The sequence below is a fragment of the Cricetulus griseus genome, chromosome 5 (assembly GCF_003668045.3).
Source record: "Cricetulus griseus strain 17A/GY chromosome 5, alternate assembly CriGri-PICRH-1.0, whole genome shotgun sequence".
Lineage (NCBI taxonomy): Eukaryota > Metazoa > Chordata > Mammalia > Rodentia > Cricetidae > Cricetulus > Cricetulus griseus.
The window spans coordinates 57,075,926-57,096,128 of NC_048598.1; the positions used below are offsets into that span (position 1 = coordinate 57,075,926).

Consider the following 20,203-nt stretch of genomic DNA (forward strand, 5'->3'; position numbering starts at 1 on the left):
GGCTCTAAAGCACTGATTCTTTTATTTATTTATTTTTGGGTTTTCGAGACAGGGTTTCTCTGCGGCTTTGGAGGTCCTGGAACTAGCTCTTGTAGACCAGGCTGGTCTCGAACTCACAGAGATCTGCCTGCCTCTGCCTCCAGAGTGCAGAGATTAAAAGCATGTGCCACCACCACCCGGCTTTAAAGCGCTAATTCTAAACCTCAGCTACCTCCACGCCCCTGCAAGGCTGCTTAGACACAGCTATGGAGTCTAAGTCTGTTTCTAACTCGGCAAGACCTAGCATCTGTATTTCTAGCAAGTTCTTTGGACATGCTTCTGCTGCTAGGCCATGAATGCACTTTGCTAGTCTTTAGTGTGCCAAACCAGGAGCTGTTTGTGATGCTATTGACAATAAGAAGAATTCACAGGGACTGCTAGGGATATAGTCCCAATAGCAGAGTGCTAGTCTAACACACACAAAGCCTTGAGTTCAAGCCCCAGCATTGTTTAAACCAGGTGCAGTGGTGCTCACCTGCAATCCTAGCATGCAGGAGGTGGAGCAGGAAGATCAGAAGTTCAAGGTCATCCTTGGCTATGTGTTGCCAGAGAGAGAGAGAGAGAGAGAGAGAGAAGGTAAACTAAAAGGACTGGCTTCTCACAGCAGAGAAAGGATTTCTGTTGCCCAATGATTTACAAAAGAGTATTTTCTTTATCCCCTTCCTCAGAAAGAAAGAAAGAAAGAAAGAAAGAAGGAAAGAAAGGGAAGAAAAGAAAAGAAAGAATTCATGGGGACTGGCTCCCGTGTTGCATACTGTTGACATTTTCTCTCTGTAGGAGCAACAACTCTCCTCATTTTAGAGGGGAGTGCACCGAGTCTGTTCTTACAGATGAGACACCTCTGGCCGCAGTTCTGGGCATGTTCAAGCTGAGACTGAGTGGCTATCTGCAGGGATACCTGGGGTGGAATTCCACTTCCCAGCAGAGAGCACATGAGATGATTCCAGAGTCCTCCGGACTCTCCAAGCTGGGCTGTCTACAGCCAGTACCTTTAAACGCTAGCATGTACTAAGCACCAACAAAAAAAGCCAGCTCCTTCTCAAAGTCCCTCCAGGGTATTCTCGTCTCTCTGTAAGGTGCCTTCTGATCATCTCACCTCTTCTCACCCGTCCCATCCTCCTTGGCACCTGTGGTGACTACACCCTCCCCTTCCCAGGCAGGCTGGGCACTTGGACTTCACGTGGGTATTTGGTAAAGGAGGCTCTCGGCGACACACCTACCTCTGCTCTATTCAAGTTCCTGCGTGGTAAGGTGGCCTAGCTATCAAGGCAATGTTCTTGGCACCAAGATATCTCACCTGCCCATGCCAACCCCTCACGAAGCCTACAGAAGCTTGTTCCACACTACTGCCAGCAGGGCAATGATGTGGCAGAGGCGATGACAGCTTTGAAGGGGTGGAAGGGGTGATCTCATATCCAGGCTGGCCACAGGAATGGCAGAGTGTGCTGACCGACCTTGAGCTGCAGCCCTCTTGGTGCTGCTCCAGGCAGGCCTGAGGCTTCAGGGTCACTTAGATGATCCAGCCAAGCACAATGGGCCTAAGTCCAGTGACACCCCCATAACCTGGGGGTATCAGACCTTTTCTCCCTGTACATTATTTTTTACTTTGAAGGTTTTTTGGTTCTAATAGAAATGGTAGCAAAATCAAGCTGGGCACTGTGGATTTAGACACTAAGGAATCTGGCAACATTGATGAACATAATGGAGAGTGGCGAGGGTGTGGTCAGTTTCTCCCCCTCCCACCAGCCCCACTCCCACCCCTGTTTAAGGACTTCCGGTTGATGCAACTTGCCAGTTAAGTGCAGGATCTCGGTGTGAAGAACCAGGAGATCCAGGCATCCAGGAAACAGCAAACTCCATGTTCTTGTCTTCGAAGAGCAGCAGTGAAGAAGTTCTGAGGATGAGGGTAGGTCTCCAGTCCCACAAAGGGACCCAGAAAGGTCAGAGGAGCTTTTGAAAATGAACAGGCTTATCTCCAACTAGAAACCCTTCACACCTGCATACTCTTTCCTCCCAGGTTCCTCACATTTGGTGGGGAGGGGTGTCTTAAGTTTCTTCATAGAGCTTGTGAGGGATGGGACAATTACTTCCAGTTTATAAGAAAGAAAACACAGGCAAGATCTTTTTTTTTTCTTTCTTTCTTTTTTTTGTGATACTATGGATCAAACACAGGACCTCACACACATGGTGGGCAATACTCTATTAATGAGCTACATCCCTAGCCCTAAGAATAGACATTTAAATACTCAACAGGGGCTGGTGAGATGGCTCAGCAGGTACAGGCCCTTGCTGACAAGTCTGAAGACCTGAGTTCCATCCCTGGGACCCACATGCTCCCCAAAATCAACTAAAAAGTTTAAATACAAAACATAATGAAAAACAGAGTCGGATGCTGTAACACGGGCTTGTAATTCTCATACTTGAGATGCTGAGGCAGAAGAATTGCTGTGAGTTCAAAGGCAGCCACGTCTGTCTCAAAAATAATCAAGACTTGTCTTAAACAAAACAAGAAGAAGAACGAAAAATAAGACAGCCTCTGTTCTTACGGAACTTGTTTTGGTTGAGAGATGTTATAGAAATATAAAACCAAAAGTTGTAAAGAAGTTGTGCAAATAACAGCTCCCAGATGTTTATACAGCTCTCGATGTCCTGTTGGCAGGAGGGGCACCCTGGGAAAGGGGTAGGGGCAGGAAACTAGAACTCAGATTATGCCCTGGGGCCCAAGAACTCCAGGGGCAGTTTTGAAGAGCCGAAGGCTGCCTGTATAGTGTAGAGGCTGGCAGCAGCTGGAACAGCCTTGGTGAGAGTTAACTCAGAAGATGTGCAGGGTGAAGGGAGTCAGACAGAATTTATGTGGGGAAGGTTCCTAAAGGAATATGGAGTCAAAGAGAAAATTAGCGTGAGACTAGTTTTGGTGGAGATGGGGGGATCCTTTTATTTGAATTTTGTTTCTATTTAATTTTCACATTTTATGCATTTATTTTACTGTGTGTGGGAATGTGGACACATATCTGCCATTTACAGGAGTCAGTTCTCTCCTTCCTCCATAGGGGCCCTAGGGATCAAACCCAGGTCATCAGGCTTGGCAGCAAGTGCCTTTACCCACTGAGCCATTTCTCCAGCCCCTCAGCTTGTTTCCTTTTTAAAAGTTTTTCATTTTTATTTTATGTGATTGGATGTTTTGCCTGTATATACATCTGTGTAGCACTTGTGTGCCCATTGCCTACTGAGGCCAGAACGGGGACTGGAGTCACAGACAGTTGTGAACTACTATGCAGTGCTGGAAAACAAACCCCCGGTCCTCTGGAAGAGCAGCCAGTGTGCTCCTAACCACTGAGCCATCTCTCCAGTCCCCAGTTCAGTTTCACTTTAAATGCAGGAGGAGGGCATACCTTGGTATTCCAAATAAACATCACAGAGTAAAACACTATTTTCTTTTTGAAAAAAAAAATCATCGTACATTAGATGATTGTACACAACAATGGGCTCCATGATGACATTTTCATGTGTGTGTGTAATGCACTTAGATCCTCCCTATTACCAGCTCCTTTCCCTCTAACCCCACAGTCCCTTTTCCTCTTCCCAACTGGTCCTCCTGGTACTGTGTGTGTGTATGGTGTGTGTAGTGTGTGTTTATGTGGTGTGGGTGTGTATATGGTGTGTGTGTATGTGTGTGTGTGTGTGTGTGTATGTGTGTATGATGTGTGGTGTGTGTGTGTGTGTGTGGTGTGTGTATATGGTGTGAGTATGTATGTGATGTGTGTGTTTATGTGGTGTGTGTATTTATATGGTCTGTGTGTATGTGTGTGTATATGTGAATGTGTGTGTGTGTGTGTGTGTGTGTGTGTGTGTGTGTGTGTGTGTGTAGTGTGTGTGTGTGTTGATCCACTATATTACCTTAGGGTTACTCACAGGGCCCCAAGTGGGGGTTATTTATAGGAACATGAGTGACTTACCAGAGGCGACTTCACTGAAGAAAATGTCTCTTCTACCTCCAGCAACCACTAACTACCTAAAGATCCTCAAGGAAGGACGGGGCCTTGTGAGCCTGTCTTCCACATAAAACTAACCTTTGAGGAGATTTTGAAATAAAATTGGAGCTGTCAGCTGGATGTGGTGGCACACATCTTTAATCCCAGCACTTGGGAGGCAGAGGCAGGAGGATCTCTGAGTGCGAGGCCAGCCTGGTCTACAGAGTGAGTTCCAAGACAGCCAGGTCTACACAGAAAAAAAAAAAAAAAAGAAAAAAGAAAAGAAAAACTGGTCTCAAAAAGCCAAAAATAAATAAAAAACAAAATGGAGTTGTGGGGACTTTAAGGAACTACTGATCTATGCAAACATTGGGCTGCTGCATAGTGATTTATTGTTTATTTTTTGAGGTAGGGTTTCATTTGGCCTAGCCAACTTTTTTCTATATAGCTAGAGTGACCTGGAACCCCTTCCCCTGCCTTTCAAGTGCTAGGACTACAGACATGGAGCCTCCTGGCAAGGGAAACAGAATTTGTAAACTGGCCATGAAAATGACATGGGAAGGAGAACTTTGAGCAGGGCAAGGTCTTGGAAGGTATTAATGTCTTTTATTGGATACAGCAACTGTAACAGGCTCACAAATGACTAACGAACTTTATACCTGTGCAGACAGCTCAACCAATCAGGTGCAGCCCAGAAACAACAGAAAGGCGGGTGAGAGGCATGGTGCCATCCTCCCATGTAACTGTGTCACTCCCTCTGTCCTTAAAGTCTGTATGATGAATTGCTTTTGAGCATTGACTCAGCTGTCCGATCTTTGTTTTCCCCAGATATAGTTCCTAGACCCCAAATAAAGTCGTCTGGCCGTTACAGTGTCTGCGCTTGGATTCTTCAGAAGGAAGTAGAGCATGTGTGAAGCCTGAAAACAGATATGAAAGGAAAATCATGGGTCTGACCTTGCTATCCCCGGCTCACCTTCTAGATCCTTTCCATCACCTTGTCCATGTAATCTCCCAGGCGGGAGCTCATCTGGCCTCTCAGTTATCCCTTTGTAGAGTCCACCTCATAGCTGCCCTTCTCTCCTCACCTCTGTCTCCACCCAAATCCTCATACAGTAGAGCATTCAACAGCCTTTCGACTGTAAGGAGGCTGAGTACAGACTCACAGTGCAGGGGTGTTCACCCTGTTCCTGCTTACTTTCTTCTATTATTATTTTACTGTAGTATAAACCACATATGATAAGATGCCCACTTGTTAAGCGTGCAGCTCAGTAAGCTTTTACAGGTGTTTCTAACTGGGTGGTGTGGGGGTAAATTATCTACCCAACCATCACTTGGAAGCTTAGGTGTCTCTATAGGGGATGGCAGAATAGAAGGGTTTACACCATTTTAAGAGCTTTTTGTTTGTTTGTTTGTTTGTTTGTTTGTTTTTGGTTTTTCGAGACAGGGTTTCTCTGTGTAACATCCCTGGCTGTCCTGGAACTAGTTCTGTGGACCAGGCTAGCCTCGAACTCACAGAGATCCAACTGCCTCTGTCTACCGAGAGGACATTTTAAGAGCTTTTAAGTGATTATCAGGAAGCATCTGGCACAGGGACAGTTGCTATCCTGTCTGTGTGTGTTCTGGTCCCCAGTCTTCCTTTTTGAGATGGATGATAGGCTTCCTTTGTAATCTGGCCTCATTGCTGATACGGGATTTCCACAGAGCTCTCTCCTCCCGCTTAGGGGTAGCATTTTGAGGTGGTGTGCCTGCAAGACAAGCTGATTGTCTCCATTTCATGCCAAGTTGTCATGGGGGCCACTCAGCCAAACACTTTCTGGGAACTTTCAGTCCTGGTACCCCTGGATACAAGTAGGCACGACCTTGTCACAGCCTCCACTGCTATTAGAACACGTGGCCAGGGAGACACTGAAGGGCTTTACTGCTCTGCTCCTACAAATGGTACAGGCCCCACATCCTAGCTCCCTCAGGAGCAGGGCCACATATAACCATCCAGGGCCACTGGGGTCCGCAGTGGGGTCCCGGGCTCTAAACAAGCCCCAACCCCATTGCAGAACTTTTCAAGTGGAAAGAGAACTCTGTGTGGAGGTTTATCTCAGAATAACTCTAGGAGTCGCAAGGTTTCTGCCCTCTCTCACTTCACTGGGAATAAACAGTTTTGAACATGCCACACCTGTGATTCCACAGGTACGGATGTCACCCTCCTATCCCCAAGCTTAGAGTGGAGAAGACTTAAGCTTCTAGGACTGAGGACAGTTGCCTACCATGCCGTAGGCTTGGGATCAATCCCAGAACCTAAAAGCAGCAAAATGAAGGCCCAAGGTTTTGTTTTGTTTTGTTTCGTTGGGGGCGGGGGTGGGGTGGGGTGGCTGTTTCCAAAGGACAATATGCTGAGCCCTTTGGGGTTCCAAATGAAAGCCACAAGAAAACAATGTTCACATGAGACTACTTTTTTCTCTCGTGGGGGTAGGGATGGGGGTAGAGGGCGGCACTGGCAGACCCTCGAAGTCCACCTGCAGCATCCCCAGCATCAAGTGATGAGGATTCTGATCGTCAAGAGGAAAGGCTGTCGTGTGGGTCTCGCGGAGGGTTTGGCGCGAGCCGGAGGGTCGTGCTCGCTGGTGGGTTCCAGCCATAGGCCCGGGGGACCCAAGGCGAGGCGGGGCGCTCCCCGCGGCGGGACACGTGCGTCCACGGCGCCCCCGACCGCCAGGCGTCCCCCGCGCTGGCCGAGGGCGGGGCAGCCGCGCGGCGCTCCCCTCCTCTCCTCTCCTCCTCCCGCCCGGCCTCCGGTCGACCGCCGCACTCGGCCTTGGGCTCGCTGCGAGCAGTCGGCCGAGCCATGGGCTGCGACGGCCGGGTGTCGGGGCTGCTCCGCCGCAACCTGCAGCCCACGCTCACCTACTGGAGCGTCTTCTTCAGCTTCGGCCTGTGCATCGCCTTCCTGGGGCCCACGTTGCTGGACCTGCGCTGCCAAACGCACAGCTCGCTGCCCCAGATCTCCTGGGTCTTCTTCTCACAGCAGCTCTGCCTCCTGCTGGGCAGCGCCCTCGGGGGCGTCTTCAAGAGGACGTGAGTGTTGCGCCCGCTCGCCCCTCCACATCCCCGCAGCTGCGACCACCTGCCCGGCTGCGCCGGGTTTTAGCCCCAGGGGTGCCTCCCTCCCCCACCACAAGCTCTCCCGGAAAACTCTCCCGGGACTGAAGGTGACTTCTGGGCTATGTATTTGTCTTCACTCACCCCTGAGAGAGCTTAAAACCTTTCCACCCTCGCTCACCAAGCCCACCAGCCAAGGAGTGATGGAATGTGCAGAGATGCGTAGGACCCGCTCGTGAGATTTTGTAGCCCCAGCACCGGAGGTGGAATTGGCACTGAGGTGGGCAGACAGTTGGTGGTGCCAGCTCAGGGGGCAGTTCTCGGTGACAGGGTTGGCCTGTGGTTTGAACAGGAACCCAATTGTTGCCTCTACTAATAGTAGCTCCACATCGATTGACACAGGTGGTCCCTTTACCTAGGTGGTGAGGCCCCTGGAGTGGGAGCCAGAACACCCGCTGCAGCGCTGGCGTGCAGAGGCTGAGCCCTTGAGCCTCTGAGACTCGCATAGCGAGGGCTGGCTAGAGAAGTATAGAGCCTCCCATCCACTCTCTAATCTCTGGTACCCAGGGTCCCCTCTGTACCCCTCCACCTTGTTACTCTTCCCTGGGCCTCTGACAGGAAAGAGCTCTGATCTCTCTCTGGCACTCAGAATGACACCCTTTGGGTGCCACGTAAAGTCCTATTCTCCTGGCTAATTGTATAGGAGCCCTCTTTCTAGAAAGGCAGCTGCCTCTGCTCTCTATTCAGCCAGGAGCAGAGACCTAGAGCGGAGGTATGAACACCAGAGGCTGCTGTGTGGTCTTCCACCTGCTCTGCAAAACCAAGGTTGGGAGGTCTATCGCAAAATAAATAAATAATTAAAAAACCGTAGGCCATAAGGCTCTAGGGCTCAGTCCTCCAGGTGTGCAGCTGTGGGAAGATGCAGTATAGATGGCAACATAAAGTGGACCCCAGTCTAAACAACCCAGAGCCTGCCACACCTCAGCAATTGGAGAGTGACAATTTTCATTTCCCCCACGTTCTCTTGCAAGGATTCTCAGAAGCGAGTCTTACGACTATCAGTGTTTTTTTGTGGGTTTAGGATAGGATCGGATATACAGAAATTCCAAAGATCTGTTCAGGCTAGAAAATTAATGAGAAGGAAGAGGGAATGTCTCTGACTGTCAGAGGAGGGGGTCTGTTGTTGTTTGGGGGTGTTGGATATGGAACCCAGGGATGCATGTGTGTCAGGCAAGCTGCCCATAGCGGGCCGCAGTCCTAACCCTCACAGATGTTCTGTTGTGTTATGCTGATTTGGAGAAGCTCTCCTTCCTGGAGCTCTTTAGGAACATATGTAGTGTTCACAGGTAGAGGACTGAGGATCATTCTACCTGACAGGTTGGCAGAAACACATGCCCAACTGGGCCATCTCTCCCTGGCATTGTTCCTCTCTCTAGGTTCCTTATCCACCAGGGCTCTGAATAGGCAACAGAGAGACTCCTGCAGCAGGAAACCACAGTAATGTCAACAGTAGCTACTAAACTATTGTGCAAAAGGCCTGTGCCAGGGCTATTCTTAGTTCTTTTATCAACCCATTTAATTTTCACCACAACCCTGCGAAGTAATACTATTATCTCCATTTTATACGTGAGGAAGTGGAGACACAGAGGGGTTAAGAAATTCCCTAGGTGTACTAATCCCAGCTCTCTGGAGGCTGAGTCAGGAAAATCGAGTTGGAGGCCATCTGGGCTACATAGCAAGACCCTGTCTCAAGCAGCCAAAATAAAATAAATAGAAGAAAACAAAGAGGCCAGGCAGTGGTGGCACACACCTTTGATCCCAGCAATTGGGATGCAGAGGCAGGTGAATGTCTATGAGTTCGAGGGCAGCCTGGTCCACAGAGTGAGTTCCAGGACAGCCAGAGCTGGTTACACAGAGAAACTCTGTCTTGAAAAAAATGAGAAAGAAAGAAGGAAGGAAGGAAGGAAACGGGGACAACTTTGTCCGACATCACACAGTTCCAGGGTTTGAACGTGGGCATTTGTCTGTAATCTTAGGAGCCTTGGAAGTAGCTCCTGCCTTATGCCTGTTCATAGTTGCTCTATAGCTGAGGTTTGGGCGGGAGATGGATATCCTATTGTTCTTCATGGGTCATGGGCGAGTTCTCCTGAGCCCTGACAGGTCCTGGGAAGTCAATGTGTGTCTCTGGGCTTCCTGCTGGGATCTTCCCAAGCCAGGTAGGGCTCTTGAGGTTCTGCTTTAAATTCTGAGTTTCAGCCCTCATGGCTTCAAGATAAAATGTCACGAAGAACCGTTTTCTTTGATATAGAACAAAGCTGGTCTCTGGTGGGAAAGAGGGGGGATCCTGAGTGTCAGCAATGATGTCCCCCCACCTGGCTAACTCTGAGCAGTCTCCCCATTCACACCTCCAAGTGAGCTGAACGGAAGCCCTGCCAGTCCTCAAGTGGAGCACAGCCTGTCTGTTGAAATGCTAATGTCCCTGCAAGGAAGTGCTTCTCAGCTTAAGTGATTACCAGCCAGTGTGCCAGGCTGGCACTGGGAATGGGGGATTGCCTTAACAAATCCCAAGGGCCAGCTGTAGAAAGGGTGTGGGGGAGAGTGACACCCCAGATGCTTTGTTTTAGGATTCTGCTTAGGTCCTATCTACGGCCTACCCTGAAGGCTCTGGGCCACAGGGAGCCTTCTAGATGCATCCATAGGGCAGGCATTGGAGTAGGTTCTCAGGGCAACAGCAGCCTTCCTCCCTTGCCCTTAGCAGGGACAAAGAGCTTGACCTTTAAATGAGGCCATCTGCAGGGTCAGCAGAGGAAGAGCAGCCACCAGAACCTGGGCCGGAGCCTCCGTAGGAAAATCTTGTTCAGCACAAAGAGGAAATCTAGAGATACAGAAAGCCGCCTGGCTGACAGGGTGACTAGACTTGTGATTTGACAGGACAGGTAAGGGATATTTAGACAAAAGGTTAGGGTTTTGTTTTCTTTTTCTTTTTCTTTTTCTTCTTCCTGGTTTTGTGGGACCTGTATAACCACTCCGGGCAGTTGGGAAAACCCTTTATCTCAGGACATCAGTAGATTGATGATTTGAGATCTCCAGCATCTCCCAGTCTCCTCATGGCTATTCCCCTGCACTAAGTGGTTGAGGGCTTGATATCTACATATGCCAATTGACACCTTGCTTATCTATCTTTTTAAGTCTAATTACCTCTTATCTCAAGTCCCATGCTGCCTAGATCCAACCAAGAAGCCCTCCTTCACACCTTCCTCATAACCAGCTTGAAGTCCACTTGCATCTCTAGTCACTGGCCCCTTGCAGGCCCTGGAACAATTATCGTCAGTTCCCCTCTCTGGGCTGGCCTCTGATTAGCCTCACTTCCAGAATGCCTCTGTCTCTTCAGCAGCTTGTCCACCTTTCTGCATGTCACAGACCTGTGCCAGAGTCCTACTGGGAGTTCAGCACCAGAGAGGTCCTTGTTTAAAAACATCTGAAAATCAAGCATTGGGGTGTAGGCCTGTAGTTCCAGTCCTTGGGAGATAAGAGACAGAAGGGTCAGGGTTCACTGTTATTCTTCACTACGTAAGGCGTTGGAGGCTAGCCTGGACTACCCTCAGGCCAGTTTTGACTTGTCTCAGTCAAAACAAAACAACAACAAAAATTCAACACAGAGTTACCATGAACCCAGAAGTTCTACTCCCCAGTGTATACCCAAGAGAAATGAAAGCATTTGTCCACACCAAAATGTGTACATGGATGTGCACAGCAACGTTATTTGCTGTTTATAATAAGTAGAAACAATCTAGTTTTCAGAAGTAGACTGTCAGGTAAATAAAACGTGGCACAAATAAAGGGGCAGGCAAGCCTGTGGAGCCACCCTTACAAGGGTGTCTCATGAAATGGCCAGTCATGAAGACCACACAGGGTCTGGGACCATTTATGTGGGCTGTCCAGCACAGAGGATCTGGAGTGACAGAAAGGTAGGAAGTTGCCTGAGGCTGCAGATGGGTGTGGAGAAGCATGGGGTGACTGCTGATAGGTACAGGATTTCTCTCTGAAATGACAGAAATACTTTAAACTTAAGCTAGACACAGTAATGCATGTCCATAATCCCAGCACTTGGGGGAGGGGTGGCTACCTAGGGTGGGGATGCTGACACAGGAAGATTGTGAGTTTTAGGAAAACCTTGGCTATATAGTGAGACTCTGTCACGCAAAGACAATAAACAAACCTCAAAATTTAAACTATGGTAATGGGTTCATACTCACAATATGAAAAAGACAAACATTGAGTTATACACTTAAGTAGTTGAATTTTATAGTTTAGAAACCATTTGAAACAGTATGGAGGCTTGGGGTGACTGAGGTACAGGGAGCCCTTCTTGCCCCCATCAGCCTGGCTTGAAGAAAATTGCTAACTGATCCTAGTTCCTAGAAGGATGGGCTTTCTGCCCCATGAGGTTGATAAGTGCTGTGACTGCCACCATTCTATCCTTCGTCCCTTTCTATGGGTCTTCAATGGAAAGAGACTGGGGCAGGGAAAGGTGAGGTCCTGAGCATCCTTGCCATGGAGAGGAAGCTCCTGAGGAGAACGGCAGGATCCCAGACCCTGGGGTGACTCCAGGCAGCATGGAATTAGGCCTCAACAGAATTCTTCCCCAGCTGGGGACAGAGCAGGAGTGGGCCCTGCCTGTATAGTCCTGCAGTCCCACCTCTTTTCACAGCACCAGGAAACCAAGAACAGGTGCCCAAGGCAGAGACACATCAAGGCGGTCACATGTGTACCTGGCAACCAGTGCTGAGAAGGGGTTAGCAGCCTACTCAAGGTCACATAGCCAAAGTGGCCCAGCAGGCAATGCCACCATAGTCACAGCCAACCCGAGGGAGGACGCTGGCCCCTCCTTCTCTCCACTTCCATTTACAGCTTGGTGTAGAGCCATTAATGAGTAACTTGACCATTTATCAGGCTTCCTGGCATGGGTTTCTTAGGCCTTGGAGGAAAGAGATTCTTTAACTGGTCCAAATTTACCTCTGAGTTCCAGTAGAGGGCAAGTCAATGGCACTCTGTGGGATGTTTGCCTCAGGTGGGAGTCAAGACCCTGGGCTCAGTTCCGCACTACTCTCTTCCCATCTAGACCTCAGCTCCCTGATCGTTAAAGTGAGAGGGTCTCTCAGGTTCTAGCTGAGCCACTCTAGCTGGTATATTGGGTGGGGCTAGTGTGGGGGACTCCTGGGACATTCCTGGATCAGCCTACAAGGATCACTCACGAGAAAGGTGGGAAGAAGCCTAGAGTTGGCACTGGTCCCTGACTTCTTCTTGCTGGCACATATCCTGGGCCCTGCAGTGACGTTGAGGAAGCCCAGGGCTGCAAGGAGGGATGAGCACTGGGCGAGGGAGATGCATGAGGCCTTGAGATGGAGCAATTGCTATCCCCAATTAGAGTGGAGGAAACCGAGGCTCAAGAGGGGCTAAGTAGCAGTGGCTTGGCCCAGGTCACACATTGGGCAGTATCAGAGGTGAGCCTCAAACCAAGTGTTTCCACCACATAGTCCACTGCATCTTTGATTTCAAAATCTTTTTGGTTTTTTGAGACAGGGTTTCTCAGTGTAACAGTCCTAGCTATCCTGGAGCTAGACATGTAGACCAGGGTGGCCTTGAACTCACAGAGATCCACCTGCCTCTGCCTCTCGAGTGCTGGGATTAAAGGCATGGGCCAACACCGCCTGGACTCAAAATCTTTTTAACATTATTACTCTTCAGTCTTACTGGGTGGGTACTCTTCCAGGAATATGGTTACCCTGGAAGAGCCAATTACTTCAGCCATTTAAAACAGGCAATGCATATACTTTAGCCTGGCCCCGAGAACAATGTATCATTCCAAAAGGATTTCTGGAATGTCTACACACAGCCCTATAGCATCTATAAGAGTGAGCTTCTGACCTACTCTTTGGTCCACAAACCCAGAACAAATGTGGGGTTAGCCTTCCAGACTCCAACGGCAAGCCTAGACTCCAACCACAACCAGAGTCCTGGCAAGAGAACCAGGGAAGGGATTTTCCATGTCTGCTTCCTCCTAGGTTCACTCATGGGTCAAATGGGCACAAGCCTGAAGTCCACCTCTCTGTATTCTCATGTATACTAAAAGTCTGTACCACTGTGAGGAGTGTCAGTGGCTTTCATGCACACAGTAACTCCAGGCATTACCTGTCCTTTCCCTTCCTACCTCCCTGAGGTTTCTTCTGTCACAGCTTATTGGTCTTAGGTCCCATCCCCTCAGGATTTTGCTACAAGCCTAAGTGCTGTATTGAACCACTCCACACCAGCCACACCCCCAGGATACCTGCTAGACACACAGTAGGCACACAGTCTACAACTGAGCGGTTCTCCCAGCTCTCACCCAATTGTTTGGTTTCTTTTGTATTTTTGACAAATGCTCTTGCTATGTAGCCCAAGCTGTGCTGAGCTCTCCATCTTCCTCCTGCCCCAGAGTGCTAGGATAGCAGGCATCTACTTGCAATGTGTTAATTCTTCAGAGAGTATCTGTACTTGACCTGGTGAGTGAGGTAATGGTAATGGGTTGGTGAAGTACACATAGAAGTGACTCTTGCTATCCCTGAGGCTGCCTGCCTGCCTTATACAAGGAAAGGGAGTGTTGGGGGAGAGACAGCGTTAAGGAAAAAAGTGCCGTCTTCATCAAGCCGCTGTGCTGGGTCCAGAATAAGAGGCAGATGTCGTGTGCTGTCACAGAGCAGGAAGCAGAAACGCAAGCAAGCACTGAGGTAGGGCAGCTGGCTGGTCAGGGCTGGGGACTGTCAGAGCAGGGATCAAGGGAGAGCTGCAAGACCGTGGCCTGATGGACCACCTGCATTGCAGCCACCTTCCCTCGTCATCTTAAGCTTGGCCTGAAGCAACTGTACCCCCAGGTTCTGAGTGAGAACAGACAGGGGTCATGAACAGTAATCTCCTCAACAGATCAGCCTGGAAATGAGAAAATAACAAAATAATGAACTACTGCTATCAACAGAGCTCTTCTGATAAAGGCTTTAATCGGATACCAGATGAGATGGCTGAGTGCCGAGGGGATCAGAGACAAGTGCTGGCAAAAGACAATCTGCTCCACCTCTGGGGATCCCCTCTGCCCTTCCAGTGCTCTTGCCCCGCCTCTCCCTTCTAATAATCTGAAGGCATTCTTCCACAACCTCCAAAATCTTCTTGCTGCCCCAGCTCTTCCCCGCAACACAGCACGTTAGCCTGTAGAGTGGTCCTAAACACGCAAGCCTTTAGTCCTTTCTCTGGGCAGTTGGTTATCAGGCAGAAGTCATCGGATGTCAAAAGGACCTTGACATCGCTCTCTCATGGGGACAGTCCTCCGAGGGCTGTTCTGATGTCTGTCTGAACAGGGAACTGCTCAGACTGGTCTCAGTGGGGATAACCCCTGACCTCCATCCTTGAAGAGGGGTCACTAAATTAACCAAATTCTGTTGTGGCTTTGCTCCTGGCAGCTTGGTTCTGCCTGGAAAGACAGCTCTTGTCAATTCCTGTGTGAAGGGCACATGCAGCTTACCTGGCCCTACTCTTGCCCAGTGGAGGATTACCAGACTCGGGCTCATCCTGGGTCCCCACCCTTATCTTTAGATATATGGCACTGGTCCCTTGAAGATGCTCAAAGTAGCCTCCCTGAGAGTTCACAGAACTGCTTAAAATGAGTAATTAAAGGTTTTAGCAACACAAAATGATAGCTGAGCTTTGCGAATACCAGTGTGACACCTGGTGTGCTCATGGCAGCCATGAGAAGCCATAGGACATGAACTTACTCACCCACCTGCCTGCAACTCACAGCTTGTGAGCAGTTCCCTTCCTGCTGGTAGCAGAGCAATGGCAAGGAGGAAGGGCCTTCCAGGAAGGCTCTGGGCTCCTCTGCTGACTCCAGCTCTCCCCTGCCCAGCCTAGCCCAGTCGTTATGGGCCCTCTTCACTTCTACCCTGGCCATCTCCCTGGTATTTGCTGTCATCCCCTTCTGCCATGATGTGAAAGTATTGGCCTCGGTCATAGCGCTGGCGGGCCTAGCCATGGGCTGCATCGACACCGTGGCCAACATGCAGCTGGTGAGGATATACCAGAAGGACTCAGCCTTCTTCCTTCAGGTGAGCTGCACAGAGGGAGGCTGGGTAGTGGGCAGAGTGCAGGGAGCTCCCCAGACCCTCCCCTGGGATGGTGGTGACTCACCCACACACCATCAGTAACCTAATACCTGGGTTTGGGTTTCTTCATCTCTCCAGGGTGATCTCTGCCTGCCTTGTTGGCCTCTCCAAGAACCCCAGTGTTAACAAAAGTTCTCTAAAGAGGAAAGGCAGTGTTACTGAGGGCTCGCTGTCTGTTCTTCCATGTCTCTTCCCCTCCTCTTTCCTTCTAATCTCCCAGTGTATGTGGCTGTTACCAGTCCCCAACAAAGCAAGTTAAGGGAAGAGAGTTCATTTTGACTCACAGCTCAGGGGGATGCAGTCCATGATGGTGGAGAAGAAACAGGGTCAGGAGTGGCTCAGTCCTTGGCACCAACTAGGAAACAGAGAGGGGAACACCAGGGCTTCACTGTTTCCTTTTCCTTTTTTACTCAGTCTCAGACCCCAGCTGACAGGATGGTGTCACCCGTATTTGGGGTGGGTCTTTCCTCATTAGTTAAGTCGTCCTGGAAATGCCTTCACAGACATCTCCAGAGGGGGGTGCTTTCCTAGTGCCCTGGGTGTATCTTAATCCAATCAAGTTGATGAAATTGACCACTCTAACAGGCACAGCACCAACAGGAACAAGGCCGGGGAAGTAAGAGGGGGAGGAGGGATTGGCATCTATCACACTCCAGGCATCAAGTATGGTGCAAGGGGGCTGTTCTCGACATTTTTCCTAACCTCTCCTACTTCCTGAGTCTTTCTCCCAACTCTAGGGCCAGGCAGGGGGACCCTGGCTGGGGCAAAAGGTAAAGGGGAGGGGAGGTTGCACCTCTGGATACAGGTCCTGAACCAGGCTGAGTGGTGCCCACCCCCACCCAGGTCCTCCATTTCTTCGTGGGCTTTGGTGCTCTGCTGAGCCCCCTGATTGCCGATCCCTTCCTGTCAGAGGCCAACTGCTTTCCTGCTAATAGCACAGCCAATGCCTCCAGAAGCCACCTGTTCCATGCATCCCGGGTCCTGGGCCAACACCATGCAGCAACCCAGCCTTGGTCAAACCAGACGATGCCCAGGCCGTCCCCTAAGGATTCGACAGAGAACCACGTATCCTATGCCTTCTGGATCATGGCTCTCATTAATGTGAGTGTATCTGGTGCAGGTGGGGTAGGGAGCTTGGGGCCAGCTTCCCAGCGCAGAATCTTCAGACCCATGAAACATGCCAGGGCCCACAGTGTGCAGCCAGGAGGGAGAAGTGACCCATAGGAAACATGTCCAAGGTCCCTCACTGTGACTGTGTTGGCAGTTCCCAAGAAAGGAAGGTAGTGGGTATGTTTGCACAGTGAAAATCAAGGTCAACTTCCAAGTTCTCTGAGGCCTTGTGAAAATCATATCTGTTCCTCCATGACCAAGAGGCCATGGCACATAGTGGCTTCCTCTCTGGGGTCCTTCATCAGTGATGGGGATCCCTTGGACCCTGCTCCTTGGGTTCCTGTTTCCTTAGAGTGACAGGCCTGTTAGCTACCGTAGAAACAGCAGAGAGACTGTCCTAGTTTGGTTCTGTAACTGTGATAAAAACACTCACCAACAACAGCTCATGGGAAGACAGGGTTTATTTTGTCTTTATAATTCATCATGGAAAGAAGCCCGGGCAGGAACCAGCAGGCAGGAACTGAAATGGAAGCCATGGAGGGACACTGCTTGCTGCCTTGCTCCCCGTGGCTTATTCAGCTTGCTTTTTAAAAATAGTTTATTATTTTATGTTCCTTGGTGTTTTATCTGCATGTACATCTATGTGAATATATCTGATCCCCTGGAACTGGAGTTGCAAACAGGTGCAAGCAGCCATGTGGGTGCTGGGAATTGAACCTGGGTCCTCTAGAAGAGCAGCCAGTGCTCTTAACTGAGCCATCGTCTCTCCAGTCTCCTCACCTTGCTTTCTGTTTTGGGGCAATACCACCCATACCCAAAGCATACATCAAGAAACTGCCTCACAGACATGACCTCAGGCCAATCTGATTTGGGCATTTACTCAATTTGAGTTCCTTGTTTCCATGTAGGTCAAGTTAATAAGACTAAACAGCACAGAGACCACTGACCGGACCAGCTTTGCTACTTAGGCCCCTTTGTGCACCTGGCCCAGTCAGCATTGACTTCCGCCTAGGCTTTACCTAGAAACCTGCAGCGCTCTACAACTCAAGAGGATCGATCCCCTGTTAACCCAGGGGAGATTTCCCCCTCCCCCCACCACACACACACCAGGCTTGGGAGTAAGCACTCAGGCCCTCTTAATTACCTCCTGATTCTGACCTATCATGGCCTGGAAGTGAGGATATTCCAGGTGGCCGATAGTCTGGCCGTAGGAGAGTTCCTGTGTGGGGCTTTTCTCTTGGGCCCATGCCTCTCTGCAGTAGGTCTGCCTCTCCCTAGTCCTGCTGAGGCAGCTGGTTGCTGCACTGTTTCAGGGGAATGTCTTCATATAGCACTGAAAAGGCCCTAAGCCCCCACCATACTAGACAAGCACGGAGGTGCCACACCTCGTGGGCCTGAGGTCCTGATAGGGAGCTAGAGAGCAACCTAGTCTCAGCCTAAATAGTCTTCCTTTCCCAGGCCTGGGAAGTCAGTAAGGCCCTTCAGAAAGACACCACTTTCCCTCTGTTCTGTCCCTTTTATGCCCATGGCCACCATTTTGGATCAAGGCATCTTTGAACCTTCGTCCTCCAAGGGGTCCCTGCTTAGGGAAGGATCCCTGCTAGGACTCCGCATGCAGGAAGTCCTGCACAGGACCAGGGTCTGTTCTCCCCAAGAAGGCGAAGACTGGAGAGGCTGGGAATTTCCCAATTTGTTTATGTCTGAACATAAGGCCACCACAGAAATGAATGGACTGGCTTCCTTATGCTCACACACATACACACCTGCCTGGCACTGGTCAGTTTCCAGGGTAGCACTGGTGTCCCTGAATGGGATTCCTATAAAATTGAGCTATGTTCCTGACAACATGCCAGCCAATCTGTTGTGAAGCCTTTTCCTTCACCTATCTCTCTAGAAAGGCCTTCTGAGTGCCAGACTTTGAGTCCAGCTGCTTCCCCTTGACTTTCTCTAAGGTTTTCTGCTGCTGAAGCCTCTATATGGGCTTCCTGTTTCCCTAGGTACTGGAGGGAGGGCTGGGTCTCCCCAGCACAGAGACATAGGTCTCTTGCCATGAAGGCCTCCATGTGTGGCTTTACAGCCTCCAAGGGCTATTTGAACTTGACCTTGTTGTTGAATATTGTGAATAGGGGTCACACTTGTGTTGCCCATGCTGATCTTAAACTCCTGCCTTTTGAGTAGCTGAGACTCCAGGTGTGTGGCACCACACCTAACTGTGATCTTGACAGGTGTGTGGCCTTTGAGTGTTGAAATAGGCTCCCAAGATCACCATAGAGAGGTGTTAGCATGGGGTTGGGTGGCTTTTTGTCTCCAGACTGGTGTGAGCATTTTTCTTAGAGAGTGCAAGGGGCTCCCTAAGAGAAGTTCCCTGCCAGGTTGGATGTCTGCTTGGCTTCCACTCATGCCTGGCCCATTGCTGGCTACATCTAAACACTTCTGGAACTTTGCAGTGTCTCCTTCCTCAGCAAAGAACCCAGGCTACAGCCACAGCCGGAAGGACAGCAGTTAGACTTGATAAAGAGCTTCCTGGTAGTGAAGGTGATTGGACCTGGGCAGGGACACCTGGGAGGCAGTGGCTGCTTCTCCAGGCAACATCAGAAGTAGGAGGAGTTTCCTATTGGGCTAGGGAGCACCCTTGGGACCAAGTGGCTCGGTGTGAAGAGCAGCGAGCTGGGCGGGGGAGGGGAGATCGGCACTTGTCCATGCCTGTGTTTTCTAGCTTAGGCATCAAGCTCCTAACAGAGCTCAGTACCCTCTAAGGACATACCATCACTCCAGCAGCCCAGAGGTAGGAACATGCAGGCCAGAATCAAACGCCAGTGCTAGCTCTGTGGTGGGAACTCTACACTGACTGTGTCTAGTTGACTTCCCAGGGTTCTTCCAGTCTTAACAGTATGTGGCTGTAGAATAACTTTGAGCCCCATTTGCCCCGTCTGAAAAATGTGATAAAAATCTTCTCAGCACATTTTCCCCACCTCTTGATAATACCAGGGATAGAACCCAGAGGCCTTGTTCTTGGTAGACAGGCACTGCTCACTGAACCATATCCTCTGCCCCCTAATTGCATTTTCAAAAATTACATGATGTGTATGAATATTTTGCCTGCATCTCAGTGTTCCCTGTGTGTGTCTGGTGACTGCAAAAGCCAGGGAAGGGTGTGGGATCCCCAGGAATTAGAGTTACAGACAGTCGTGAAGTACCATGTGGGTACTGGGAACTAAGTCTAGGTCCTCTGCAAAAGCAGCAAGTGCTCATTCTTAACTGCTGAGCCATCTTTCCAGACTCCCACCCCCAATCACATTTTATAGAGCTGTGACACACAGAAACAAGAGACACTGTGCTGTCGCAGCATTGGGAGCAAGGGTATTAGTAGACAGTCACCCGGAAGCTGGCCTAAGTAGCAGAGGACCCTTGTAAGTCCAGGCTTTGAGAAACATCCCTCTTTCCTGTGAGAAATGGGTGCGGCCAAGGCCAGCAGTGCTCACACCAAACCTTTGAGGTATTTGAGGCTCATGGGCTGGCAAAGACTCTTTGGTGAGGTGTACACCTTGGACTGTGAGCCTGCCACATGGGCCAAATGTAGCCAGCCAGGCCCTCTTGACCCTCTACCGCCCTCAGCTCCCAGTGCCCCTGGCTGTTCTGTTCCTGCTGTCCAAGGAGCGGCTGCTGACCTGCGCCCAGCGGAAGCCACTGCTCCTGTCTGCAGACGAGCTTGCACTGGAGACCCGGCCTGCTGAGAAGGAAGATGGCTCCTCACTGGCCCCCAAGTTTCAGCCACACCCAGGTGCGGGCGCTTGTAATCTA

At 50.1% G+C, this 20,203-nt stretch overlaps 1 protein-coding gene across 1 annotated transcript in view; it reads left to right on the plus strand.

Annotated features, from left to right (window-relative positions):
* Window positions 1–6,849: 6,849 nt before the first annotated feature.
* Window positions 6,850–20,203, plus strand: part of Mfsd4a (major facilitator superfamily domain containing 4A) — a 28,223-nt gene continuing 14,869 nt past the window's right edge. Inside the window, exons 1-4 of the mRNA XM_027417647.2 lie at window positions 6,850–7,079; window positions 15,037–15,235; window positions 16,136–16,393; window positions 20,018–20,183. Coding sequence (XP_027273448.1) covers window positions 6,850–7,079; window positions 15,037–15,235; window positions 16,136–16,393; window positions 20,018–20,183 — 853 coding nt within the window. The remainder of the gene's footprint in view (window positions 7,080–15,036; window positions 15,236–16,135; window positions 16,394–20,017; window positions 20,184–20,203) is intronic.